The sequence below is a fragment of the Erigeron canadensis genome, chromosome 4 (genome assembly GCF_010389155.1).
Source record: "Erigeron canadensis isolate Cc75 chromosome 4, C_canadensis_v1, whole genome shotgun sequence".
NCBI lineage: Eukaryota > Viridiplantae > Streptophyta > Magnoliopsida > Asterales > Asteraceae > Erigeron > Erigeron canadensis.
The window spans coordinates 29970502-29998369 of record NC_057764.1 but is presented as its reverse complement, the minus strand read 5'-3'; the positions used below and the strand labels follow the sequence as shown (position 1 = coordinate 29998369).

Here is a 27868-nt window from a genome sequence, read left to right as displayed (position 1 = left end):
CTAGAATTTTTGGGTAAGCTCTAACGTCTTGCTAGAGTCTCATATTATTATAACAATACTCTTTTTGTTCAAAAACACTTTTTATAATACGAATATATATTATGATATTTAATTTTTCATCCCAAGTTCTACAATCTTATATAATTTACATGGAATTAGTGAAAAGTAACATAAATATCGTATGGGTTGAACTTAATAATTAATATAGCGTAAACCTAATAATTAAATAACTACACAAGTGGTGTTGTTTCGTGAAAAGTTAGTTAGCGTGGAACTGTCAAGTAGCTTTAACAAGGTAAGAAAGGTAAACAAATGGACCTACAGACACTATCTTTTACTTTTTAAGTATATATATAATCAAGATCACCTTTGGGGAAGTTTGGTACGATGAAATGGAAATATGAGAAAGGGAATTAAAACCATTTCTCTTGTTTGTTACACAGAAGAATAGAATCGATAATGGAAAAGTGAGAATGGTTTTATTCTCTCCATTTTCTACAAATAATTCATTCTTTTTCAAAATATTAATCCTATTTCCTATTATTTTTATTTTGTATTACATTTCCATTCCTTATAATTTCTTGCTATGAACCACCCCCTTAGTGAATACGGCTACTATGTACTTTGAAAGAATAGAGCACGGGTTGACCCAGGGCTTACCTTTAACAACGAGAGATATTATTCCATGCAAGAAGTTACCATCTCCTTTCACTAGTATTATTATGCAGTTATCAGCATATCAATAAAAGAAAAAGTTTAGAAAAAAACTATGTAATTTATCTCTCTCAAGTTAAAATATGTAGAAGTGTTAGTAGAAAAAAAGTATAATCAACGCATATTATTCACATTTTTATTCACAACGATACTTAGACCCACAATCTAATAACTATGTTACGAATAATTGTATAGAAAAGAAACATAAATAGTATAGTATGAGAAAATGTTAAATTATGTCAGCATCACACGGGTACATGTTAACAACATATAAGTTATCCTCGTAATATATATCCCAATATCCCAAAAGGCACAAATGAACTTCTTAGGTAATCTAATCATACCAATCCCCATATACGATATTAATTGTTATCCAGATTTCACTATTCTTCCAAAAATTACACTTCAACTTAACATCATCATCATCATAGATATACAAACTATATAGCTTATCATATATAGTCTTTTTAGATAGCCAAATATTATTCGTTCATCCTACCACGTAAATAAGGTAGCAAAACCCTTCAGATGCACAAAATATCAGACGTGGGAATGTATTCCCAGTGGTCTTCTTTCATGCAGAGTTAAAGTTTTAGTTTATAAAGCTCCCATTAGACATGCTTTGTGGGCCTTGTGAAGGAACCTGTCCCTGAGAGACTAATTGGGTTCGTCCGCCAGGACCTTGGACATAACCTTGGTTCATCCCGGTTCCAACCATTTGTTGTTGTGGTTGTTGTTGTTGCTGCTGCTGCTGTTGCATCGGTTGTTGTGGTTGCTGTTGTTGTGACGGCTGTTGCATCTGCTGCTGCTGCTGTTGCTGCAACTGCGGAATCTGCTGCTGTTGTTGCTGCATATGCTGCAGTTGTTGTTGCTGCTGCTGCTGCTGCTGTTGTTGCTGCATTTGTGGGTGCTGTTGGGGTTGAAGTTGTTGTGGCTGACCGGCTATCTGTGGCTTAAACACCACCATGTCCTGAATAAAGTGACACGTCAAAAATTTAACTGAAGTTTAGAATTATATGCAACACTTATGAAAATAATAATAATAACTTACCCCAGGGAAAAGCATTCCGATCAATCGGCATGCTTTATCAGAAACAGACAGTAGAAGCGTCTGTGACGGTAACTGTATGACTGCACACTACATTTCACGATATCGTATTCGTTATTAGAGGACTAAGTAAAACAAATCATTACTTAATAAATGATAGTTCTTAGATAACTTACAAGTTTTTTTTCTTGAAGCTGTCCAAGAAATCCATGTTGGTTCATTGCCCGGAAAACCAAGAAATCTGCCTTTCCGACATATTGCCTAGAATGGGTATGAAAATCATTACATGACAATTGTGAAACAAGCAGGGAGAAATTGTCACAAGTTTCTAGAAGGAAAAGCATACTTGTTATTCATATGATCTTGAGATATAAGCCGAACTATTTGCATCGTTGGCGGCCAATTAGCTGCAAGCCTGAGAAACAATGCCAATTTTTACAAGCTTTTTGATTTCATAAAACAAGCTTTATACTGAAGACCCTCTACCTACTTTGAAAAACCTACGAATATGAAGCTAACATTTATATGCAAATATAAATAACTTACGATTCGGAAGCTGAAGCACTCCGGTACCCCTGCCATAATTACATAAATAAACAAGCATAAATCCACATATTTCAAGCCTGAAAATTCAAAATAGGGTAACTATATATCAACTATAAAGCAACTTACTTCTAATCTGGTAATAAACACAGGTTGACCTTGTCTCTGCCCAGATAGATTCCCCTGTTACATTTAGACCATTTACATTACTGCAAGTAAGCGAAAATCATTAAACAAACAAAAAAGAAATGTATAGCTATTGGTAATATTGGACTTACCTCCCAAACTTTCACATATTTTGACTGTGCTGATTGTAGGGCACCGGCACCGGCACCACCTGGTGCTTGTTGCTGGAGACCAACGTTAGCTGCTGTGTTATTATTTACACCGAGAGTTTGCATTCCTTGTGCTTGCTGCTGAGCCATCCCAGGAGTTGGCATCATGGAGCCATTTCCAGCCCCACTTCCAGTTCCAGCTCCAACCCCGGATCCAGCGATACCTGGTTGACCCATACCATTCATCATATTTTGATTCATTCCCATGCCACTCTGCACCATTTGTGGGCCAGGAAGGTTAGTCTGGCTGATTCCTGCAACAGGCTGACCCATTCCAACACTTCCCTGAAGATTTCCCAACGGTTGGCTAGAACTCCCAGACATGTTAGAATTGGTTGAAGCAAACGAACCAGGTACAGACACAGTACCCTGTGTGGTCCCCGAAAGCGTCCCAGACCCGGGAATAGATGTAATACCCGATTGTCCAGATGACATTACAGTTTGGGAAACAGGTACAGTTGATGCCATTCCACTAGATATCATGTTGGACATATGCATGGCCATGGGATTCCCGGCAATTGATGGCAGTCCCATGGATGTGCCACCACCGAGGGCAGCGGAGTTCATCAAGCGGGCTTGTGAGAGATTATTGAGAATGTTAACATTTGCAGGACCTGTGGGACGCATTGGTGGTTGTATACCACTGACAATTGGTTTCATATCTTGCACAGTATCGTTATTTGAGAGCATTTCTTGAGACACGGATAATGGTGAAGATGTTTGCATGGTTGGGATTCCTTGCGAGGTAGGACGAGGAACAGATGGAACATGTTGAAATGAGGGTGCAGGTACAGGTGAAGGTAGCGTTGAAGAAACTGTGATTGGTTCCTGAATATATATATATAGGGGTTGGGTATTGTAAAACATATATTAAGGTAAAACAAATAAGACAAGATCTTGGCCGTTAGATCATAATTAAATTGATGCACGAAGATTCACGAAACAATTGATGACTGATGATTTTTATGATGCACGGTGATTTTCAATGAATAAAAACATATTGTTTTATTTGTTTTACTTTAATACTTGTTTTATTTTAGCTCAAACCTATATATATAATATATATATTAATATATATATTATATATATAGATATCAGTATTAGTCTAATAGATATCCTTCTTTGTTATGGTACAACTGAAATGACATATACAGATCAGAAATTTAATGGGACTTACCACTTTTACAGTTGTAGGATGAATGGTTCCTACAGAAACTGGTTGTCGATTCATTAAAGATCCATTAACTAAAAAGAAAGAAAAACACGCAAAATATAAGAGTTAACATACACATAAACATAAGACAACCAGTCTTGCTGCTGCTAGTTTATCAGCTACCTTTATGTTAAAGATTCTTACATAAATGTTTCCACGTATTTCTTACAAACTGCATGAACTTCTACCGAGAGGTTGCTGAAGAGTGATAATATGTACATAAAAAGTGCTGAAAATTCTTACATAAAGGTCAGACATATTTCTTCTTTTCTACAACTGATGCAAACTACAAGCCATATTGCCACAAAACAAGTTGGTCCATGACAAGCAAGACAAATTTCAAGTCAAGCGAATTAACAGATGACACTAGGAGTCGCCTCATTTTGAGAGTGAATGAACTTGGTTCCTGACTCGTCTAGTTTAACAATTATGATATTATATGTATCTAATGGCATAAATATAAGCTCTTAGCGTAACATAGATCGTCAGCTATGAGAATTCGATTTAATACAGTTTATTTGTTTGAATTTCTTTGGTTTCCTGGTTAAGGCTTAATATATGTACTTAGAGCTAATTACCACACAATGTCAATAAATAGAATATTATACACCACAAAATTACATCAGAACTGGTTGCTGAAATGTCCAATTACGCAAAACATAAGTCGTCTGTGAGGCCATAACATGAATGACTCATATCTCACCGGTACTACAACGGGCTATTGACGTTTTTGTGGGAGGTTCGAGCAGAACTCCAGATGTTAAGATACGATAGGAGTGGTTAACTAACATGAATGAATCACTTTTTTTCAGAATTGTCTCCCAAATATTCAGATACTCGCACATACTACTACTAAGTCAAGCAGCCTCTCAAACAAAGTGTCATTTCAACTGACAATTAGTATTTAGTTTGCAGGATTTTTATTGGCTTTCCAAATAAGTGATTTTCATTATATATCAATCAATTAATTGTAAACTTGTAATAACCATAAGGGGTAGAGTAGTAAATTATCATTACTTAAAATTGCAGATGCTAAGACCATCTCCAATGGTTAATGAATTCTTACTCATCCTTCAGCTGCCACATCATATCCTTAAAAATCCTTACAAATCCTTAAAATCCTTAATTTAACCTCCAACCATACAAACATCCTTACATTTTTCATATCACCACACATCTTTCATATACAAACAAACATGAAGTGTAAGGATTTCCTAAATCATATCCTTGGATAAGAATTTCTTCTTAAGGATTTCTAAAAATGGATATGCTCCAATGGTTGAGAAACAAATCTTTAACTAAGAATTTCAAGGATTTTGAAAAACAAAACTATTGGAGATGGTCTAAGAGTTTTACCCAAATGCTTCATAAAATATAAGTACTGATGTTGATATTGATAAAGGTGATTAATTCATTATGCCAATGCACCATGCGGCGATAATTTATCAGAAGCCTTCTAAAAGTGATAAAGACATTAATTTAGACAACTACAATATCAATTAATAGGGAAATAGTTCAAAATACCTAGCAGGTGTCTCATGGGGATTTTTTTTAAAATATTCTAAAAAATGCTTTTGGGTAGTAAACATACTTGAATGCCATTTATAATGACATACAGAAAGCTTAAGCCGTAAAGGGAAATAACAACTAAGTGGCAACAAACCTGTTGGAACTGAAGATGGAGCAGTCCCTGATACTGGAGGAAGTGATGATACATCGACTTTGATAGGAGTTTGAGAGGACAAATTTGTAATTCCTGATCGACTTAAAGCAGCACGTGCTTCCATGAATGTTTCTGAAATGAGCACAAGATAATGTGGATTCTTCACAACATCAATTGTAGGATCAGCTGATGTCGGGTTCCTTTTTCCCTACAGATTTTAAATGCAAAGTCAATATCCCGAGAGCATATATGAAGAGCTCAACAATAAGATATCTAGCGCTTACCGCATTATATATTGCTTTTAGTTTTGGAAGCTGTTTTGGACATATAACTGACAAGGAAACAGAACACTGCAGCAAAAAGAGACATCAGTATAAAGTCCCCAGTAGCATACTATAAAACTCCATTATTGATACCTGTGGAAATATTTTAGCGAGAGTCTCAGCATCTGATAAACGGCTTTCAGACTGTGCCTCGCTGTTATCAGTTGGCTCTACTTTCTGCACTGATGGTCGATAAACTGATGTCGGCAATGGATATGGATTACTTGCAGCAACAAGAACGCAATGCCTTTGAACAGCTACATTGTGTTGATTTTGCGGCACATTTACAGAAGGAAACATCTGGTCATATATAAAGTAGGGAAATGTTTAAACTGATTGAACCAAAAGTACCATTGAAATTTTTTAAACTCACTGGACAAGTTCACAGACATAGAACAAACAATAAAAATTACCATTAGAGCTTCACCAAGTCCCTCTGCAATTGCAGCATCACAAAAACCGCCACCACTAAAGTGTATAGATGATAGCCATTCAAAGAAGTAATCAACATTTCGGGTCCACCCACTACGTTGTACCAAGCAAGCTGCATTTGAAATAGTAGAAGACACAAAATACAAGTAAACTAATCAATCAGAATTCAGAAAATCTATATTATTTCATTAGAAACAATACGAGGAAGAAAAATACACACGGCTGTAAGATCCATGTGCATTAAATATTATCAGAGCCAACTCAAAGATAGTCCCAGGTGATTTCTGCATATGAAAAACAAAACAAAACAAAAAAAAATTATAAGAATAACTGCACGAAAGAAATTTGACTTCACCTCCGTAGGATTTTAGCAGGAGGGAGAACGCATAACACATGATCAGGTTTATGATTGCCAGTTTTCAAAAACATATATGATATAAAATAAATAAAAAAGTTAATAGCAGTACATATGTATTTATATATACATCTTAGAGACTAATCTGACAGCAAAACAATCTGCAATAGAAATTCAGGTGTATATATATTTTCATAATAGATACACATCACGATTTATTAACCCCATAATGCAATACTAAAGACTCTGTTTCAGTATGCATTACAGAGTCGGGTAGTCTCAAATGATTCAACTAACCCTAAATAAACAATCCTGTAAAGCATAATATTTGACTTTTAATCCCTGGTTATATATAGTTGCTTCAATGTCGATAAATACATTTCACCGTTGAAGTTATGAAAATACATCAATACCTACTTTGACTATAGATACCATCCTTGCCTATATTACTAATCCATCTCTAAATAACACAATTGAGACGTGTTCACAAAAAAAAGTACACAGATTTAAGTTTGGTTGGTTAACTTGGTACTTGGAACTTACCTTTAATTATCCGAAAAAAGGCCTGTTGTTCAATGACAATCAGAACGTTCTAAAGGTTCCCAGATCTACATGCATACATTTTTTCCTTGAACTTTCATTCTATAGTCAGAAACTCCATCTTTGAAATAACAAATATTCAGAAAACCTGTTCTACACACATCATTCTAATCAATCTTATTTTAAACACCCATTTGAGTTATTTTCCGTGTGTTTGCTTATACATCGATGTGTAAGATAAAATGTAAAGATATACTCATTTCATTAACCTATAACTTCTCTCTTCTTGTTTAAGAACACCATTTGTTCTCCTTTCTCCGTTTTGTGGATTATAAAGTTCAATCAGAAGTTTCCTTAATGTTGTCTAGGATTTGTTAACCTACTTCCTCACTTAAGCAAGCTAAATTACTGATCACATTTCCATGCTAGTATTTACACATTGTGTATGCAATCATTATCCAACTTCCAACGCACTTCTCTCACAATCACCAAAATAGCAAGCAAAATTTTATTCACTGTGACCAATATTTCGCTTAACAAACAAATACATACAGAATTACAGATACATGAATTCATTTTCGAGTAAAGATACTTACCAACGGATCATTATCGCAAAAAGACCTGCACGAACAAACACCAATTAGATAACAAAAAAAAAATCCCAACTTTAAGAAAACAAAAGAAACCCCATTGTTCAATATGCATCATTTCCTACCAAAGCATACAAATTTCCATCTTTTTTTAAAAAAAATTTAAAAAATTAATAACCCATTTTACAATACAATAACTTGTTCATAACCCATTAGCCAATTACATTAAAACTAAATAAAAATTCAATCTTGGGAAAACTAAAAAATCAAGAAAAATTAAAAAAATATAAACTAGGGCTCAACAATATGCATATATAGATACATATATAGATATAGATATACACACCTGATAACTTTATCAAGGTAATCTGAGACAATTGTTCGCCAATAAGGGCCTAAAGCAGCAGTACCTTCAACTACTAAAATCAGCTGCTTTTTGTCACCCATTTTTTGTTTGTTAAAATGTTTCACTGAATAAATTGTGATCAAAAAAAAGAAGAAGACACACACAGTTGACGGTGTAATTTACTCACAGACTGTTTTAAGACATTTTTTGCTCTTTTGATTTGGTCTTCCGGGTTAAAAGAGAGAGAGAACGCACGAAAAAGCCTTGAAAATCTATTTTAATAACTAAATTAGCTAATTAACCTAAGTTTAATCTGAGCATATCAATCAAAGTTTTATAAAATCGCATTTTCGCTATCGAAGTTGCGATATTTTAAGAACACTCGTCTCCTCAAAATAATATATCTTATAAGTTATAATTAGTTTATTAACTCGCATAATATGTGAATAATTAAAAATATGTTATGATAAAAATTTTTTAGACGATGAAACTTATAAGACAATGTATGATTTATTAGAGTTTTTTTCTAAAAAAATTAAAAAATATATATCTCTAAAACAAATTTATAAAATAACAAAAACAAAAATACAATAAACTTTAAGAATGAGAGTGTTTATGAAATCATAAGTACATTTAAAAAAAAAAGATTAATATTAAGAAATAATTTGGATGTGACAAATAAGCAATATTTATGGAATAATGATGTCACAACAATCCTCTTTTATTTAATATAAAGATAGTACTCGTGTAATGCGACAACGGCATTGGTGGCAACAAAGTAGTGGTGGTGGCGGTGATGGTAACACAAATCACTTTTTTTTTTTTTAACTTTCATACTTAAATTATCACTTCCCTTTATTTACTAATTTAAATATGTCTATCTAATGTACCTATAATACCCTTAATGAAATTAATTAATTTTACATTATTAGATCAATTACTTTTACATTAATACACACATCACTAGGTCACCGCCACCGCCACCACCCGTCGTTGTCTCCGCCACTACTTACCTTACCGGCATCACCGGTGTAATTTACATGGTTAATGAATGTATCTTATATAAATAATTTTATTTAAAAGTATAATAGAGCTATTATATGAAAATATTTAAATTAATGAATAAAAAAGATAGATAGTTTGGATAAATATGGTTGGAAAATATTTTAAAAATATTTTGGATACATTTAGTGAGTGAGTTGAAAATGTGTTGAAGTTTAAGGATATTTTAAGTATTTTAAAGGTAGAAAGTGAGGAGTGATAGTTTGTTTTATAATAGTGATTAAATGGATAAATGATGTTTGTATTGATTAAGTCTACATACATGTTTTATTTATTAAGTTAAAAATAAACACTTTTTTAGAATGATGTGTTAGTTGGTTATTGACTCGAACCCTAGCAGTGATATTCAACTGGGCAGTATGTTAAAGGTTGGAACCCGAAGGCACCCCTGGAGACTAAGGATGCGATAACACGACCAACACGCATTTAAAGAGGTAAATGCCTAAAACCATGAGGAAAACCCTGGTCTCTAAGCTAACATTTCCTCCTCCAGAACCCCATAGAAGGTTCTAGATGGCCACTTGATCTAAGACATACTTTTAATGACTTAATAGACTTAATATTTTTAATTAAGTCACGACTTTTTTATTAATGCATTTAACAAACACAATAGATAGATGGGTAATGGTGGTATAAGCGAAAATTAAAGTTAGAGTTTGAACTATAAATTTTGGTGCAAGTAATATTTTTTTCAATAACAAAAATAAAAGATTTTTTAAAAAATAAGTTTTTTTATAATTGGAGTTGGATATATTATGATATGTTATTAAACCTAAATTTATGGTTAAAAAAATACAATTCTTATAAAATAACCATAGAATGAATTATCAAAAACCATCCATATGGTTTGTTATTTTATCGATATATATTACTCATTAAATACTTTTTCACTATTTTAATCTCAATTCTAATTTTAATATCTGTTAAAAGGCATATGACTTAATCTCAATAGACTAATCATAGTCTTCAATTTTTAAAAATGAATTAAATAACACATGTCTAAATTAAATCAACATTCATTCACATCGGTTGCATGGGGCCGATTTAATGAACCGAAACAGCTAGTCGATCCTCGGTGAGAAGTGGGGTAGGAAACCAGCGTTCTGTGCTTTGCCGATGAAGGAACTAAAAAAATGGAACTGAGTACATCTGGATAGATTAAAAATTATAATGAACATGAAATTATAAAAAGAAACGAGCATGGTACCCGCGCAATGCGGAGGTAGTAGTGGGAGAGGCGGTCTGCTTTATTAGGGATTTTAAATAGTTACGTAAAGAAAAAAAAATAAAAAAGTGTAAGGATAAATAAGATATTTCAAAGACATAAATATCTAATAGATGGAGAATTTGCTTTATTAGGGATTAAAGATAATTCATCGTTAACATCATATTATATGATGTTTCTCTTACAAACCCGTGGGATTTTTTAAACTCGTAACATATATGAAAATTGGTGTAATTGTAACACCATGATTTAACATCCTAAAAATCTAACATGAACTGAAACGAGTTGACTCAGTTGTGACTCACCTTTGAATCAAAATAGAAGATTCCGGAATCCAAACTAATTAACGATCACCATCAATCCCGAATTCTTAGCAAACAAGAAATAAAAAATTTAATCAAGAAAAAAAAGACTTTTGGGGTTTAATAACATCACCATCAAAACCCCATCATCATGCAAAAAAAAAAAAAAACTGTAAATTCAATCTCATTTTTTCATCAGTCAATTTTTGTCTGACCCAAATTCAATTAGTACCCACTTCATTTAAAGCTTGTTATCAAAACCACCTTTTTGTTTTATTTTAAAAAGAAAACCCAAATAATAACATTTCTTGTTTTGATTGGCAGAAAGATGTTGCACTTTCCAGATCCTTCAAAACTCAGAACTAAAAAGGTGAATCTTTATATACATACACACTTATATATGTATACATGAGTATGTGATCACATTTATTTATTGTTTCTTTGAATATTTTAAAGATTTTTGTGGGTGTATGATATGATGGGTTATTTAGATTATGTTATAATTCAAAAAAGATTGAATCTTTATGCGAATTTTATTGTTATGTGAGTTTCTTGGGAGTGTTTGTTCAAGTGATTATCTGATTATCGCGTTTTAGAAAATTTAGATAATTGAGAATGGCATGTGGTAAAAAAAAGTGATTGTTGTGTTTTTTTAAATGTTGAGACCGGCTTCTTGAAAAAGCGATTTAAAAGAGGTATGATCAATGATAGGATCACAATTCGAACACCCTTAAGTCATAAAAACTAGTTTTGATCACTTTTGTTATTCACCTTTAAGTGTTTTTTATGTTTTGAGGAATTTGGGGGTGTTAGGCATTGCGTTTGTATAACGGAACATTTAACTCCTAATCTTATTATGTACGGTTTTTTTAAAAATGATGCGTTTTCTCTTTAACGGAAGATAATAATGGTTTGCAGAAATTACAAACAGATAATTTTTACAAGACCACTAAAATTGCTCGTTCAGTGTTTATCGGATCCTTTTTTTTAAAACATATTAGCAATTTTAAGCGTTTTAATGCAACTGCGTATATGCTTAGTTCAGAGTAAGTATTATTAATAAAATATAAACTAACGTTGGTTTGTTTTGGACAGATTGTGTTTGAAGCGGTATACCGTGCTCAAGATTCAGGGACTCTGGAACAACTAAAAGAGTTAAGCTCTAAGAGGGTAAATGTTGAATCTATCAACAATAACAGCTCCATTACGGATGCAATTGCAAGGGAAATGTCTGGGGGATTGACTTCTCAATGTGAACAGGTAATGTTTTATGGTAACACTGTCTTGTATTGCTATTTGTAACCTCGTAACATTGTGAAATTTTGACCATTTTTATGTATTATCAGGATATTCAAAAGCTAGAACTATATCTGCCGTTATTGGAGAACTTGGTTCACCATGTTGATTTAATTAGTGATGACCCACGGGTGATTCGTTGGAATGAAAGTCTGAAGATAAGGTGGACTAGTCCTCTTAGTCCTTCATCTTTCTTCAACCTCATGGGTCCAAAGTTCTTTCAGATTGATAATCTGCGTTTTGAGCTTGGAAATGTTTTGTTCTTTTATGGTGCAATGCTCCGAGAATGGGCTTCTCAAGTGCTATTGACAGGTAGGAAGTAAATTTCTGAAAAGATTCATATGTTTAATCATTTCTACTGTAAATTTCATATAAGATAGCCCACATTGGGACATTGTTTTTGTTTTGGGTAGTTATCTCTGCATTCACCCATGATAGGGCGACCATCGTTGAAAATTTGATTCGAAGTAACTGGTTAAGTTAGAAGATAGCCTTTCATTTAGTACAGATAGATAGTGTTGTCTGATTTAGAAGTAAACCAAAGTTTGTTACTTTTTATTCAATTTGCCCTTAAGTGGTTATTGATAAGTTATTCTTTTTGCTTATTATGAATGGTTATAGATTTAGTACAATCGATGTCCCTATTCAGAAAAGCTGCAGGGGTTTATCATTATTTGGCTCATGATGTTCTTCCATCTATAAAAGATGCACTCACCCCTGAAGGTCCACCTGAAGCAACTGCACCTGTTTCTTCGGTTATGAGTTTCATTTGCTTGGCCGAGGCTCAGGTCAGGGTTTAAGCTTCCATTTTTCATTTTATATTTGATGCTTTTTGTAAATTTTAAACATAAAAATAATTATAGTTAGAATGCAGATAGCAAGTATAATGAAGGCTGAAGAGAAACGAATCTCTGATGGACTTTTGTCGAAGTTGCATTATGGTGTTGTATTGTTTTTCGATGAGGCAGCCAATCATTTTAAGACAGCAGCCACAGAATGCAAAGATTTCTCACCAATATTGATGGTATATATGAAGTTTTGATTTAGAACCGTCACATCCGTATGCAAAGATTTTGTGGTCCTTATCTATTTGGTTATTTGTGCAGGATTTCATTTCTTGTTGTAAGGTGGTGCATGAGTTAAGAAGTTACAAGTACATGGCACAAGCTCTAAGAACAGATGGACTGATCGGAACTGCAATTGGTCTTCTACGCATGGCATTAAAAAATGTGCAAAAGAATGTGGGAGGGATGGAGTCATGGCGAATGGTTATCAAGCAAGAAAGGGAAACTCTGTCTGATTTACTAAGAGAGTTTGAGAACGAGAATGGGTTGTATTGGCAAGAAAAAATACCCTATGATGAGGATTTGCCGTTGCTAGAAGGCAAAAAGATAACAAGTTGCATCCCTTATCATCCTGAAAAATGGGAAAGAACTCTAGCCCTGAAGATATAAACGTATGATATTTCCACACATGCGGAAAGGTAGTTATTTCCACAACGTTGTCTGCTATATAACTTTCCTTCACTAGGATTTTCAATTTGTTGCTTGGATTATGAGGTGATTGAAGAGGCAATTTGTACTTGTCGAATATACGATCATGCTGGTGAATTGAGTGACAGTGGTAGGACGTTATTAGATGGCCGGGGTACACAGATGTATGATATTAGTTGGTAGATGTGGTGGTGAATTGTGAATCGAACGGCTCATTTGTTTCTATTTTGGTTATATCAATTGTTATTGATATCATATTTTGGAGGATACTAAATGCAAATAGAGGCTTTTGTTAATCTTTTTACCTTCGTTGATAAACATAATTTAATTTACAAAATTAGAACCTTTAGATTATATATGTACAAGTGTGTCGCGTAAACAACACATTAATCATATTTTTTTCCCCAAAATACATTCACTTTATCCTTGAAGTTTTAAAATTACCCTTCCACTCAAACAAAAAACCCACACATCCTAGAAACACATATTCACAAACAAAAACACACACATCCTAAAAAACACATAATCGGGCCGTCGCCTCCGTAATTGGTCATATCCACGAACCGCCACATTTAACAACTGCTTTTTAACGGGTTTCGCTGTAACGCGCGGGCACCAGGCTATTGGAGTTCGAGTATAGTAGTTTTCAAACTCGAGTTAAACTCGTTACACAAGTGGAGCTTAATTTATTTATATTTGGCTCGTCTCATATGAAAGTTTGTTTGGTTATTTAAATCGAGTGGGATATTCGAGCTTCACGAGTCACGCAAGCCCAACAAAGATAGCTAAAGTGAGTTTTTATGAGTTTTTCAAAGATAAGATAAATTTATTCATTATCACAAATGAAATTATCCGAGTTCAAGTTAGATTAAGACAAGTTTATAAATTGAAGGTGTTGAAATATAACTTTATAAAAACGGCTAAAAAGCACGTACAAAGTCTACCAAGCTCAAACAATAACTAAATATTTGAGTTCTAGCACACTTTTGAAAAGTTATTCGAGTTTGAGCCAAGTTATTATTAAATGAGCCGACCATAAAGTTATTTCAAAAACTTGAACCGAATGAGAATAAATGGCAACGGTAAGACGTTAACGCTGCTATTGTTCAAGACGACTCAAGTAATGCATTAAATATGGATACTAGAAACTGAATTTTCATTACTTGTTATGCTGTTTCAAAACATTAGGCCGACCTAGGAGACGAAACATAAACCATCACCCATAGGTGAAACAGTAGCTTCACATAGATTACATTGGAGTCCTGCGACTGCCAAAAAATTAACCAAATTTATACCAAACTACAGAAAATGGATGATGCTGTTCAAAAGACTGAAAAACTAGTAGAGGTCTACTTCGGCTATGGTGGAGGCTCGATGGAGCTTCAACAACTTCCTAGCAAACATAAACGTACCATTAGCACCGCCAAACACTGCATCTGAGTGTGGTTGAATAACCATCTTCTTTAGCAAAGGTGAAGAGCCAAGTAAATACTTTATCAAATATACCTCATTCTCTGAACCTCTAAACGAAGAAAACACCACATGCTGTAGTTGTAGCGGTCCCATTGTGTTATTGTCTACCTTTGGGAAAGAAAATGCAGGTGGTGGAATGACACCATCGTATGCAGCCTACAAAGTTAGATAATAATCAGGTGCTCGCATATTATATATCATGACAAGCAATACGAAACAGGTCCATCAACTCACTTTGATATTTAAGATCTGCAAATTTGGGGAGCCCTGGATCATTTCAAACAAACATGATAACATAGTATCACTGTTAAAATCAATTGGGTGTAATGTAAGACTCTTGAGGCAGGGGAAGAAGGTACACCCCCACTTTCTAGCACTAACTTCTCCAATGAACTGTAATAAAATGATGCAAGAAAAGAAACTTTAGTTGGTTACACAGTTCTTAAACCTTCGTTTGATATGGTGTAAAGTAAATTTTTAAGAGACCCAACTTGAAATTACCTTGTGATTTCGAAAATCCAGAAAAAGCTCTTGAAGTTTAGGAAGATACGTCCCAAGCTGAAAGATACTGGAACTTGTGATCGCTATATCATCAAGCTTACACAATGGCAAAGATAACTTTATGAGATTTCCAAGTTTTGCAATCTCAACTAGTTTCACTTTCCTAGTAGGATCGTGATAACTAATTTCTAGCATCTCGAGTAATGGGCATTGAGTGATAAACTTGCCACAATTCTCGCCTTCAATTGTTACCCGATACAAGTCTAGGCTGAGTAAATTCGGAAAACCACAAAAGCTAGGTGCTTGATTAAGACAACAGTTACAGAGTTTCAGATGTTTCAACTCTAGACAAGATAAAAGATGGCTGGGCAACTTAAGTTTATCTCGATGCATATTTATAAGAGTGAACTCATTCATTCCTCTTTTGGATAAAAACAGAACCCAGTGAATTATATCCTTAAGGTCCGATTTGTTGTCACATGGTACATAGAGGACAAACTTTGTTACGGGGCCTTTAATATGAAGTAAAAGGCTACTTATAATCGTCCAATCATATTCCTCTTTAAACTCGTCTACCAAATCAAAGAATTCCTTGTCAAATACGAGTTCGGTGAGCAAAGTCCACTTAAGCCTCCAGTTTCTGGCCAAAAGGGCAGTCGCCAAGGCATCTCCCAATGGCAAACGGTTGAGAATATTAGTGATCACATTTTCCGGCATGGTACTAATGATATCTTTAGATTTAAATTTGGATTCGTTATGTGTCCCATGAACCTGTTCCATTACTCTAAAAACAAGAGAAATATACACTATAATTTATTTACTTTTTGAAAGGCAAAATATACACTACACGTAACTGCAACTAAAAATCACCGGAATAACAAAACAACGAATTATAATGGCAGGACATCTAAAATCAACATTATACACATAACTTAATCTATGATACTGATGCATATCCAGTTTGTATGTCTTTGGTATTAACTGTAACAAAAGAAATCGTTTTATGGGCTTTTTCCCCTTTTAGTTAAGTTTAAAGGACCATATATTTCTTAAGATCAAGAGCCAAATTTTGAGTAGGCTTCATGGGTAAGGTTAGTTATCAAACCGGGTCGAAATATTAATGCAAAAATAGTAGTAAGTATATTCGGTATTTGTTTACTACAATAACAAATCAAAATATATCATAGAACCTGTCACCTGTTCTTTTTTTAATTAATGGACTTAATATTCAGTTAGAGTTCATGTTTAATAAACAAAAATAACCATCAATTACCTATTTTTTACGGCATACAGACATTATTTATACATTCAGCCGCTTCAGCACTTAATGACTAAAAAAAATGGCTCTTAATGGAATTAATAACAAAAATATACATTTTTTTATAAATAAAACTTCTATATATAATGTATAGAATCTTATGTTCGATTCAAACCAAACGTGCAAATCCCATTTTAATGGTGCCCTCACATTTTGAGTACAAAGCTATCCCTAGATATAGCTACCTTACCCTAACCTGAGTATATAAATACTAAAATACACACACACACACATACATATATATATATATAAATTGGATACAGAAGAAACAGTTATACCTTCAAATGAGTGATATTTGTTTGATTTCTTCCAACTTTAGTTAAATCGCCATTGGTGTTCTAGGTTTCACTTTGGTTTTTTGGTGTGAAGTAATCAAAGGAGCAAGAGAGTAAGCTACACAAATGGTCCATCTAGCTTACATCTAGTTGCACATTTAGACCTTTAAGATTGGAAAGTATATGAATCATCCGTTATTTTTAAACTAGTTGCATAAATGGTCCTTTGGATAGATTAGTAGGTTACCACAGCACATTATATTAAGGGAGGTGATATTTGTACCATATTTTGATAGTTTTACCACATTCATGCATTACCTATTTGTACATTTTTCTGTAAAACTTATACAGTATGGTAAATTTATCAAAACTTGTGGTACATTTATCATCTGCCTTATATTAGTGGCGAGAACGATAATAGTTTTTTATTTTCAGGTCCGAATTAAGGGAAGGTGGGTTTGTTTTGTTTTGGTGATATATATATATATATAGAGAGAGAGAGAGAGAGAGAGAGTGTGTTTTCTTATTTTGAGAATCATTTTTTTTGTAAAACTATGAGAACTCTTAAATTACTCGTATATATTTGTTCACATGTTTTTTTTGTTCATTCACATGTGAAATGATATAAAAATATATGTTGTTGAAGGAAAGTTTTTTAAGAAACCTTCAAATTAGCTTTTTATGAACTAGTGAATGAATTTGTTCACGTTTTTTGTTCACATGTGACAAACGGCTATATAAGGTTTCGAAAAAAAATTTCTTCTGCAACATATGTTTTTACAACGTTTCACATGTGAATAACCAAAAAAACGATGTGTTCCAATATGAAATTTAAGAGTTCTCACGGTTCTTACAAAAAAATGGGTTCTCAAAATAAGGGTCCCCTATATATAAGGCGCACTTAAGCTTAGGTAGAGAACCCTTCATATACAAGTTTTTAATATTTCTTGATTAATAAATAAATGTTTGAGCCCTCATGAATTTTATAGATTAAAAAAACAATATGTGAGTGTTCCATACTTAAGCTTAGGTACCTAACAGTCTTATATTACCATCTATATATATATATACGTTCATGTGAAAAGTATTCGCATAATTAACATAGGCAATTATAAGTATAACTTGGTAGTTCATACGGAGTTTGGACCAATTTCACTAAAATATTTGGTAATGAATGTAAACCACGGAAATGAACAAACCACAAGAATGATTCTTATAATTAACTCACTTATATATTTTGCGTTATTTTAAGAGCATGAGTAAATTCGATGTAATATTTAGCTGTTAGAAAAATTAATTATAATAACTATTTATGTGTATTCTAAGAATAATATTTCTAACATACAGATAATACGCAAAGGTCCAAAAACCAAATTAAATTAAAGTAGGCACACCACAACTATTTAAGTCCACATTTAGCTTCATGAAATTGAATACCTTGGAAAATTAAAAACTAGAAAATAATAAAACCATGGCAGCATCCAAGTTTAACCTTCTAGTTTTTATGGCAATGGTCATAGCATTCATGATGTTCCATTACTCTGTAGCGGATACCCAACATGTTGTGGGAGGCGACATTGGGTGGATTATTCCGAACGACCCAAACTTTTATAATGATTGGGCATCGAAAGAAACTTTTACTGTGGGCGACACTTTACAGTTTAATTTTAACTCAGGAGCTCATGACGTTGCAAAAGTATTAAAAGACGGATTTGATCAATGCAATGACGATGGTGCTAGCACCATAATCACGGATGGCCCGGGAATCTTCAACTTGACAGAGTCTGGAGAGCAGTACTACATTTGTAGATTTAATGGACATTGTATGGCCAATCAAAAGTTAGTTATTATTGTTGTCGGTAGTTAAATTTTTTAATGCAAAAATTGAGACATATAGTTAAAAAGTAATAAATGAATTATATTGTTCTTTTTATACTTGAATTTACATTGTATGTGGTTAAATTTACAAAATACTAATCGGGTTTCCTTCATGAATAAGGCCCGACATTAAGTTTTTACATCTCCAAAACGAAATAATAAATTATTTCTTCATATCTAAAGTTGTACACAAACAACACTATTTTTAGGGTTTTGGAGCCCAATAATATTTGAATAAACAAAACTAGCTTATTACCCGCGAAATTTGTATATATTTTTTTACTTAAAAAAACTTTTAATATATGAAAATGATTGACATTTAAATAAATATTTACATATTTTGAACCACAATTACAATATCATGTTTACTATCAAGTAAAAATGTTACCAAATAATTTTTTCAACTATAAATTTAAAATTTATACATGGAGCACATTTATCCTAATAAGTGTAGTTTATCATTTATCTTTTTTTTTTTTAAAGTTAGTTTTGATTCAGACGTGTTAGAGGCAATTTTAACCAACAATTTGCTATAACTCCAACCCCCTCATCATGAAAAATACCTTGAGATGAGAAACCCAAGATTCGAACCCAAGACCTTGGAAAAAACTCACCTCCGAGGCCCAGATAGTAGATTTAGAATATATCTTTGCCAACCCACCTAGGTGGAGTTGGTTAGTTCATCATTATCGTAGTTGTAAAATATTAAATAGACATATTTATTAACACTACATTTAAACTACATATCATTTACTTATATTAAGAATATACAAAATGTGTTATTTTAATCCATGGATTTAAGAAATACGTCTAAAAACCATGTAATATTAAAGTATCAGAAAAATACTTGTAGGTCCTTGAAATTAAAGGTTCAGGAATAAAAGAAAAGAAAAATGTAATTGAAATTTCTCGTAATAATATCATATTTTTAAAGTTTTATTATGAACAAATATTAAAGATAACAATAAATAAATAACACAACTAAGATTGTTAACAAAAGAAAATTATGAAACAAATGGTATAAGTTAGCGACAAATAAATAAACGTATGTTAAATTTATCAAAATTTAAATACCATATTCAATTTGTCAATGAATTTTAAATGAAAATTTTATCAAAAAGTCGCATCATTTACACGACATTAGAAATATAATATATATAAAAAACTTTATATACATGAAAATATATATAGTGTCGGATATAATTTTATATAATTATAAGTTACTAACATTAAGAAATTCAGAGTACTATTATTAAAATGATGTAGTTAACAAAGTTATTGAATGATATTCAATTAAGTTATTTATTAAATTAAAATAAATAAAATTAATGACTTTATAAAACACATTAATATACAAGTTTAAGGACCAAAAGTGTTATTGATTAATTCTTTGATAATTGATGATGCCATCAATATATCTAATGGTGAAAAATAAGATAGCAAATTCAAGCAATGATCCATACATTTTAAATTTGGAATTAAGGGTTTTGTTTTAATATATATTAAAGATGTTAAAACTTTTTGTAATAATCTCCATATGGAAAGTTCAACTTATTATAGTTTCTATAAGTGAGAAACCTCTATTAATTAATGATTTATATTTTATATATATTTTATATTTGTGACATTAAGAAAATTATTAGGTTAAAGTTTTAAAAGATTAATAATTTTTTTATATTATAGTGTAAAAAGAATAAAAATACTATTGTTTTTGGATTTTCATTTTAATGTCAAGAAATATATATAAAGAATAATTATTAAAACCATTATACTTATGTAAATGAATCACAAGACCTAACCAAGTTTAACCTCATATATAAGACCTTTTATATCTCCCATTGGTTTAAAGTTCTAAAATCATCTTTAAATAAATAAGAACCGTTAGATGTTTTACGATTTTGATTTATGGCCACTAGATCATGTTATTTAATTTCTTAATTGGTTAAAGACAATATTAATCCTTACACTTTAAGGGGGCGTTTGCTAGGAGGGAATCATAGATGATGGAAATGTAATAAAAAAAGAAAATCGTAGGAAAGAGAATATATTACAACGTTTGGTAACAACAGATAATGAATATAAGAGAAATATAAAAAATAAAAATTAATATGAAATAAAAATTATCAAAAATTAATTATAATACCATGATATAACTAATTAAAATTTATAGTTAAATCAATGAGAAAAAAAAAATAGAAAAAGAAATTAACTTGATTCCATTCTCACCATTCTTAACCATTTTGGGAGGAATTATGAAAATGGAAATGATTCCCCCTTCTACTTCTTCATTTCCATTATCTCATTTAATCAAACAAAGGAAGCGATTCTCATTCCATATTTTCATTTTCACCATTTCCATTCAATCCTACCAAACATCCTCTAAATGATTAATCAAAATATACCTCTTCTAAATTAAATATTATATTATGTTATATACCAATTAAAATGTTTTGAGGTAAATAGTAAAAACTATATAGTTTTCTTACTTTTGTTACTAAAGTTTTTTAGTTTTTAACTTAAGCATCAAATAGTTTATCTTTTAAGTAAATGTTTTGAGATTAATAATAAACTATTTTGTTTTCTTGCTTTTGCCTTTAAAGTTTTGGATATTTTGATTTAGCCACCAAGTATATTATCTTTTACTTAACAAATATTCTGTTTTCTTGCTTTTGCCTTTAAGTTTTGAAAATTTTGATTTAGCCACCAAATATATTATACACTAATTAAAATGTTTTGAGGTTAATAATAAACTATTTAGTTTTCTTACTTTTGCCACTAAAGTAATCTATTTTTTAACTTAAGCATCAAACAGTTTATCTTTTAAGTAAATGTTTTGGGGTTAATAATAAACTATTTTGTTTTCTTACTTTTGCCTTTAAAGTTTTGGATATTTTGATTTAGCCACCAAATATATTATCTTTAACTTAACAACTTTTTTTTGTTTTATCTATATTTTAGTCACCAAACTCTTGCTTTTTCTATTTTACCCACAAATTTTTCTATCTTTTTTTGTATCAAAATTTAAAAAAAAATAATTGGATGGAAACCCATGATCCTATGTATCATTTGATACCCACTAATCCCCCACTCAAGCTAGTGTCCAAGTGATTCTCAACCACTTAATAAGCCCCGATTATCTCAAGTTTGCCTTTTGGCAAGACTCGAACCCAAGACCTCCCCTGAAAAGTGACGGCTGATGGCCACTGCGCTATTACCCAATGGTTTTTTATATTAAAATTTTGTCATAAGATTTTGGTCTTTCTTTTGTAGCCACCAAACTTTTTAGCCTTTATTTTATAAACTAATTTTTTTTAGCTAAGATTTACAGTGTATTGTTTTATAACGTATGTTTTTTTTTTGTTTGGTGGTATTAACATGTTAAAGCAATTAATTTGAGCTTAAGTCCATTTCCTGGTGTTGTCTCTAACCAAAGGTCGGATATAATGCTAGTTAGTGATAAAAAAATGTAAATTAATTATGAAAAGCAAAAAAGTAATACATAGAAAACAAAAAAGTGTAAATTAATGTATGAGTTACTTGCATAAAACGTATATGCGGTTTACACAAAATTGCGGTTTACAACCCGTCTTATGTTTTTTTTGAAGTTTTTCATCCCTATGGTTTTCAAAAAGGGGTAATGATATTCGTATCACAGATGTTGATAAATGTACCATACTGTATAAATTTTTGAACACACTGTACAAGTTATTAAAACACATGTGTGGTAGATTTATCAGAACATGTGGTACGAATATCACTTTCATTTCAAAAATAGTGGTTTACATCCCTTTCACTAACGACATCACTCTCTCCGTGTTAAAGCTCATCACGTGCATGCATGCCAGGGCTGTTTCGTTTTTTCGCTTTGAGTTAATTGTATAAAACGTCCATGTGGTTTACACAAAATTGCGGTTTACATCCCTCTCTAGTTTTTTAAAAAAATTTCATCCCTATGGTTTTTCAAAAATAGTGGTTTACATCCCTCTCATTATCAGCTTCCTCAAATTCATTTGAAAAACCAATGTTTTAAAAACCGGTATTTTAGTTATACCGGCGTGGAAAAATTTTCCGGTATTATCGTTAATACCGGAAATACCGGCCGGTACGACTATTTTTAATTTATTATATTTTTTTGTGTAAAAATCTTACAAAACTTATTACAATTTAACAAAAATAATACCAAATATGTATTTCATAACAAAATATAGGTTTTAAAGTTCACAAGTAACAAAAAATAACATTAAAGTATCATAAAATTAATTTTTTTTAAAAATCAAAATTTATTTTTTGAAAATACCGGAAATACCGGCCGGTATTGAATAATGAAAATACCAGAAAAATATCGGACTTAAAATACCGGCGTGGTTTCCGGTACCGGTAATACCGACCGGTATTTACCGGTATTTAAAACATTGTGAAAAACTATAAATTAATGAAAAGTGTAAATTAATAATGAAAAAAAATGTAAATTAATGTTTTTATAATTTATAATTAATACTTAAAGTTCTTTGATTGTATTTATCTTTTTAAATAACACAATCTAGTCATATGTTTAAATTTTCGTTTAATAACTTAGGTTATTAAATAGGGAATGATTAATCCTTTTAAACGTTAGCATAAAAATCTTGCTAAAATCTATGAATGTGACAAGTGGATTCTATTTAATATTTTTTTTATTTTCCCTCTTGAATTTTCACATGTCATCATTCAATAATTTTAAAAAAAATTTAAGCTAATGAAATTGGGAAAATTAATCATTTCCCTATTAAATAATCCTAAAGTTACCTGAATATTGGCATACTTCATATCACTAGTTGAAAAACTGGTCACTGGTGGCGTGGTGGGAATATGAGGTGTGTTATGTTATCGGGAGAATTTGAGCCGCACAATTGGGTGGGTAGAAGTCAACAAAAGCAATTCGCGCCCAAATTCCTCCCGTGGATCTCAACCATCCACGCCTACCAACTAACCAAAACAGAAAATTTAAAATAAATCATCATCATAAAAATAAATAAAACAATGAGTACAAAACACACACTCAAACATCATACGACTGTGAGTCTGTGACTGTCAAGATTATGATGATGGCTGTCCATTGTTTTAATACCAATTCTATTCCTCTATTCCCTCACAAAACAATATCAACATACCAACAACAATTTAGCCCATTATTTATTTTCAACACTTGTCATCGTGTCTTTTCAGCTCGAAAAATTAACCAGTTGTCTATCATCTCTAATGCCCGGAAGATATCGAATAACAGGTGTTTTTTATGGTTTCAAGATTATTTAATTTTTTTATATTGTCTGTGTGCTTACTTAAGTAGGTTTTGGAGGTTGAGATTAGTTTTGGGGTCTATTTCATTAGCATACAGTTAAACTAAACAAAGAAAGGTAAAAAAAAAAAAGGACAGCTTAAAGCGTCAACTTATATTGTTTAACTACTACTAAAAAAAAGTTGTATAGGTTGATGAAAAAACCAATAAGAATATGCAAATTGTATAATGTTACTTAGTCCAAATTCCAAACACCAAGCTTACAATAAAAAAAAATTGAGACCCAAGATTTTTTGGGGCCCAAAGCGATTGCTTAGCCCAAGGATACTGTAGAGCCGGCTTCGGGTTACCCGATGGTGAGTAATGTAAATGCCCAGCCTGTTTTCTTTTCCTTTGCCCGTGTCCAGTTCGAACCGTTTCCCTGGCACCCCCAATATATATACCTAGGTGTACAGATTCAAACCGGAGACCTAGGAAATAGGGCTTCTTGCTGCTAGACTACTTGATGATGGTTTTTTTTTTGGCCGCAATTTGAATTTTGGATATATGGATATGGTTATGATGGTATGCATTATGCAGGGTTGTTTCTGCCTTGGTTTCGGAAGAGAGAGTGGGAGGATCGGCTTCCAACAATGCTGATGCGTTCAAGCTAACTTATTTGGAGGTCTGTTTTGTAATTCGTCGATACTTTAGGGATGTATGTTACTGTTTATATATATTAGATTAGACATTTGAAAATGTATCAAACTAGTATGAGACCCAATACGGTGTATGGGGCGGTTGAGATATAGTCAGCCTCTGCCACTACTTAAGATAAAGACTGGTTCCATTTAAGGTAACCAGACCTCCAGCCTTCCTGACATGAGAATTGAACCCTTGACCTCTGTCTTCAGAGGCGGGCTCTTTTGATCTAACCCGGTTGGTCCTATCAAACTATAGGCTAAAATTTACATAGCGTTACATATATGGGGTGTTCGATGACCCCGACAAGTTATATATACATGATAGAATATTTTAAGTCCGATGCGTTTATGTATACAATAGACTTTAAAACTGAATTGGTTCCCAAACTTGATCTTGTTCCTGGTTATAATATGGGTTAATTGTTTGTAAATTATCCAACTTTCTGTAAAGTACTGTATATCCTAACCTCGATATTGTATATATTGAGCCTTGAACAAGTGATATTGTGTGTATTTGATGACTTCTTAACAATATATACAGTAGATGTCATAAAATCGTCACGTTACCAAGTTATAAGTTATAAAAGATCATATACATTAAATAACAAGTTTTAAAGTAGTATACATACAATACTTTTGTGGACATACCACACCTAACCCTTTTGATCTTTTTAAGATGTCATATACAAATGATCATTTAGATACAAACTGTTTCATATATGTTTCTTCCTTGAATAAGTGTAATGTGTAATGCAGCAGTAGAAACATTTACAAACTATATCTCAGCTGCACCAAATTTTATAACGACGGATTTTATTTATTGTCATGTACTTACTTTCAACACCCAACTTCTGAATTCCTTTTGAGGATAACAACCTTGTCTTGACTTATGACATCCGAGTTTATAATTGGCATAAGTTATAGTAATCACTGTATGCAAAATCAGCATAACTACAACAGTATAAAAACTCTCAATGCAATCAAAGTCGCTTTGTCTGTGAATAGTGGTGCCAAAAATCCTTATTGAGTCACCAAAAGGGGTACAATCCTGGATACCATTCAAGCTGCACATTTTTTGCTTTTGTAGATCACACATGAATTCCCAAACAAGGCTTTTGTTTCATCAAGTTTTATGTGTTTTATTTGTAGTGGTCTTTAACTAGCACATTGTTGGACGGTTTTAATTCAGGGCAATAGTTGGTTATGGGAGGTTAGTGGAGTGAAGATTTTGGTTGATCCAATATTGGTGGGTAACTTGGATTTTGGAATACCTATCCTTTATGACGCTGCCAAGAAATACTTGAAGAATTTCACGGTACATTTTTGAGGTCTTGAACTACGCTTTATTCAAATTGATGCCTATATTTTATTATGTATGGTATTGGACTGTCTTTGATGTCAATTGCTAATTACTAATACTCTATGAAGTTTGATAACTTTAAACATATAAGTCAGAGCCTAACTATAGAAAGGTTACACAGGTTGAGGATAAAAGGAATATCTAACTTCAATGTTGATTTATCTGATGGATATCAGACAATTAATTTACTGGTGCTTTTGATATCTGATGAATCATCCTAAAACTATATATCGACTTAGATGCTGGTCATATTGCCGTAGAGATTACTGTATTATTATCATACTCATTTTGATTCTAAAGTTTGGTGTTATGTTTAACATTATGTAGCTTTATTGCAGCTTAACGATCTTCCTGAACTTGATTGTGTATTGATTACCCAAAGCCTTGATGATCATTGCCATTTGAGGACATTAAGATCACTTTCTGAAAAGTCACCCAATCTTAGAGTGATAGCCACTCCAAATGCAAAAGTACTCTTGGATCCTCTATTCACAAATGTAAGTATAATGCTACAGTTTATAATCACTTAAAATTTTAAATAAATATTATGACGTTGATAATCTTGATTTATTATGTTCAAAAGTAAGTAGTAAATAACTAACATCATGCATTCACACTTCAGGTAATATATTTAGAACCTGGTCAAAACTTTGAGATTCAAACAAGCAACGGTTCTATCGTCAAAGTAAGGGCAACTCCTGGGCCAGTTCTTGGTCCTCCTTGGCAACGACCTGAAAATGGGTACGTTTTAGTTTTTTTTTTTTTTTTTTTTGAGTTGTAAATAGGAAAGAATGAGAAAATCATTTGTTGAAGCTCAATTTGTTTACATGGTTTAGGTACATTGTAACATCCCCACAAGGGCAAAGTCTTTACTATGAACCTCATTGTGTATACGACAATGAAAAGATTGAAAAGGAAAAGGCCGATATCGTCATTACACCTGTTGTTAAGCAGCTTTTGCCAGGTTTTACATTGGTATCAGGACAGGAAGATGCTGTTCAACTTGCAAAGTTACTACATTCCAAGTAATTTAAGAAGAACCTTGATCTTGGGTTGTGAAGTAAATGATGCTATTATTGTGGAGACATTGATATAGTGTTGCCTTAACGGGTCTTTTTCTTCTTTATTTCTACAGATTTGTCGTGGCAATGAAAAATGGAGATCTTGATGGTAAAGGTATTCTTGCAGCTATAGTGAAGTCTGCCGGAACCACAGAATCATTCAAGGTATAGGTCTTAGACTTTTACTGAAAGTAAAACGGTTGCATCTGTTATTATTTTATTTAATACAAGTTGCAAGTGAAATGCTGGTAACTTTGTGATGCAGGAGCTTTTATCAAAGGAACTACCCGGTGTAAAGACACTAGAGCCTATACCTGGTGTAGCCCTCGATATATCAGTATCTTAAATTCCATTATACGTGTTATCTAATTTCCTGGACTATTTCGCATGTGTAAGCTTTCAAAGCCGTACATCGAATGAGTGGAATGGTCCCACATCCTCCCTTTCTTCATTCCTTCGTGTATAGCTTCTTGTTATATAGATAAACAGTCACCGTGCCAGTGCCACTGCTGACGAGGGCTGATCTAGAAGGGCATTAGATATGCACATATGCCTGTTGTTTTT

The 27868-nt window shown here is 32.3% G+C and overlaps 5 protein-coding genes across 7 annotated transcripts; 3 read left to right on the top strand and 2 right to left on the bottom strand.

Moving 5' to 3' along the window:
- Nucleotides 1–1069: 1069 nt before the first annotated feature.
- On the bottom strand, nucleotides 1070–8322 carry LOC122598038 (mediator of RNA polymerase II transcription subunit 25-like). Its single transcript, XM_043770643.1, has 15 exons — nucleotides 8103–8322; nucleotides 7763–7787; nucleotides 6492–6555; nucleotides 6253–6383; nucleotides 5933–6139; nucleotides 5801–5866; nucleotides 5517–5724; nucleotides 3818–3885; nucleotides 2584–3468; nucleotides 2435–2488; nucleotides 2309–2337; nucleotides 2109–2177; nucleotides 1939–2023; nucleotides 1766–1852; nucleotides 1070–1684 (listed from the first exon to the last, which is right to left on the bottom strand). The coding sequence occupies exons 1-15, from the start codon at nucleotides 8201–8203 to the stop codon at nucleotides 1307–1309; spliced, it is 2457 nt and encodes an 818-aa protein (XP_043626578.1). The 5' UTR covers nucleotides 8204–8322; the 3' UTR covers nucleotides 1070–1306.
- A 2541-nt stretch (nucleotides 8323–10863) lies between these two features.
- On the top strand, nucleotides 10864–13778 carry LOC122596160. The gene is made up of 6 exons (XM_043768690.1): nucleotides 10864–11061; nucleotides 11787–11951; nucleotides 12038–12299; nucleotides 12609–12775; nucleotides 12862–13011; nucleotides 13094–13778. Exons 1-6 carry the CDS (start codon nucleotides 11020–11022, stop codon nucleotides 13439–13441), a joined length of 1134 nt encoding a protein of 377 aa, XP_043624625.1. The 5' UTR covers nucleotides 10864–11019; the 3' UTR covers nucleotides 13442–13778.
- Nucleotides 13779–14619: 841 nt separating this feature from the next.
- On the bottom strand, nucleotides 14620–17127 carry LOC122597741 (F-box/FBD/LRR-repeat protein At1g13570-like). 3 transcript variants are annotated; one of them, XM_043770311.1, is made up of 5 exons: nucleotides 17051–17127; nucleotides 15455–16238; nucleotides 15188–15346; nucleotides 14987–15109; nucleotides 14620–14873 (listed from the first exon to the last, which is right to left on the bottom strand). In XM_043770311.1, exons 2-5 carry the CDS (start codon nucleotides 16232–16234, stop codon nucleotides 14760–14762), a joined length of 1176 nt encoding a protein of 391 aa, XP_043626246.1. In that variant the 5' UTR covers nucleotides 16235–16238; nucleotides 17051–17127; the 3' UTR covers nucleotides 14620–14759. The 3 variants fall into 3 exon arrangements, with proteins under 3 accessions (XP_043626246.1, XP_043626244.1, XP_043626245.1); XM_043770309.1 differs by having other exon boundaries at nucleotides 14620–15109; XM_043770310.1 differs by lacking the exon at nucleotides 17051–17127 and having other exon boundaries at nucleotides 14620–15109; nucleotides 15455–16295.
- Nucleotides 17128–18518: 1391 nt separating this feature from the next.
- LOC122597366 (umecyanin-like) lies at nucleotides 18519–18914 on the top strand. The gene has a single exon (XM_043769966.1). The coding sequence runs from the start codon at nucleotides 18519–18521 to the stop codon at nucleotides 18912–18914; it is 396 nt and encodes a 131-aa protein (XP_043625901.1).
- Nucleotides 18915–23794: 4880 nt separating this feature from the next.
- Nucleotides 23795–27755, top strand: LOC122596227. The gene is made up of 8 exons (XM_043768769.1): nucleotides 23795–24188; nucleotides 24780–24864; nucleotides 26073–26198; nucleotides 26582–26740; nucleotides 26866–26984; nucleotides 27080–27268; nucleotides 27379–27469; nucleotides 27570–27755. Exons 1-8 carry the CDS (start codon nucleotides 24004–24006, stop codon nucleotides 27648–27650), a joined length of 1035 nt encoding a protein of 344 aa, XP_043624704.1. The 5' UTR covers nucleotides 23795–24003; the 3' UTR covers nucleotides 27651–27755.
- The last annotated feature ends 113 nt before the right edge of the window (nucleotides 27756–27868 follow it).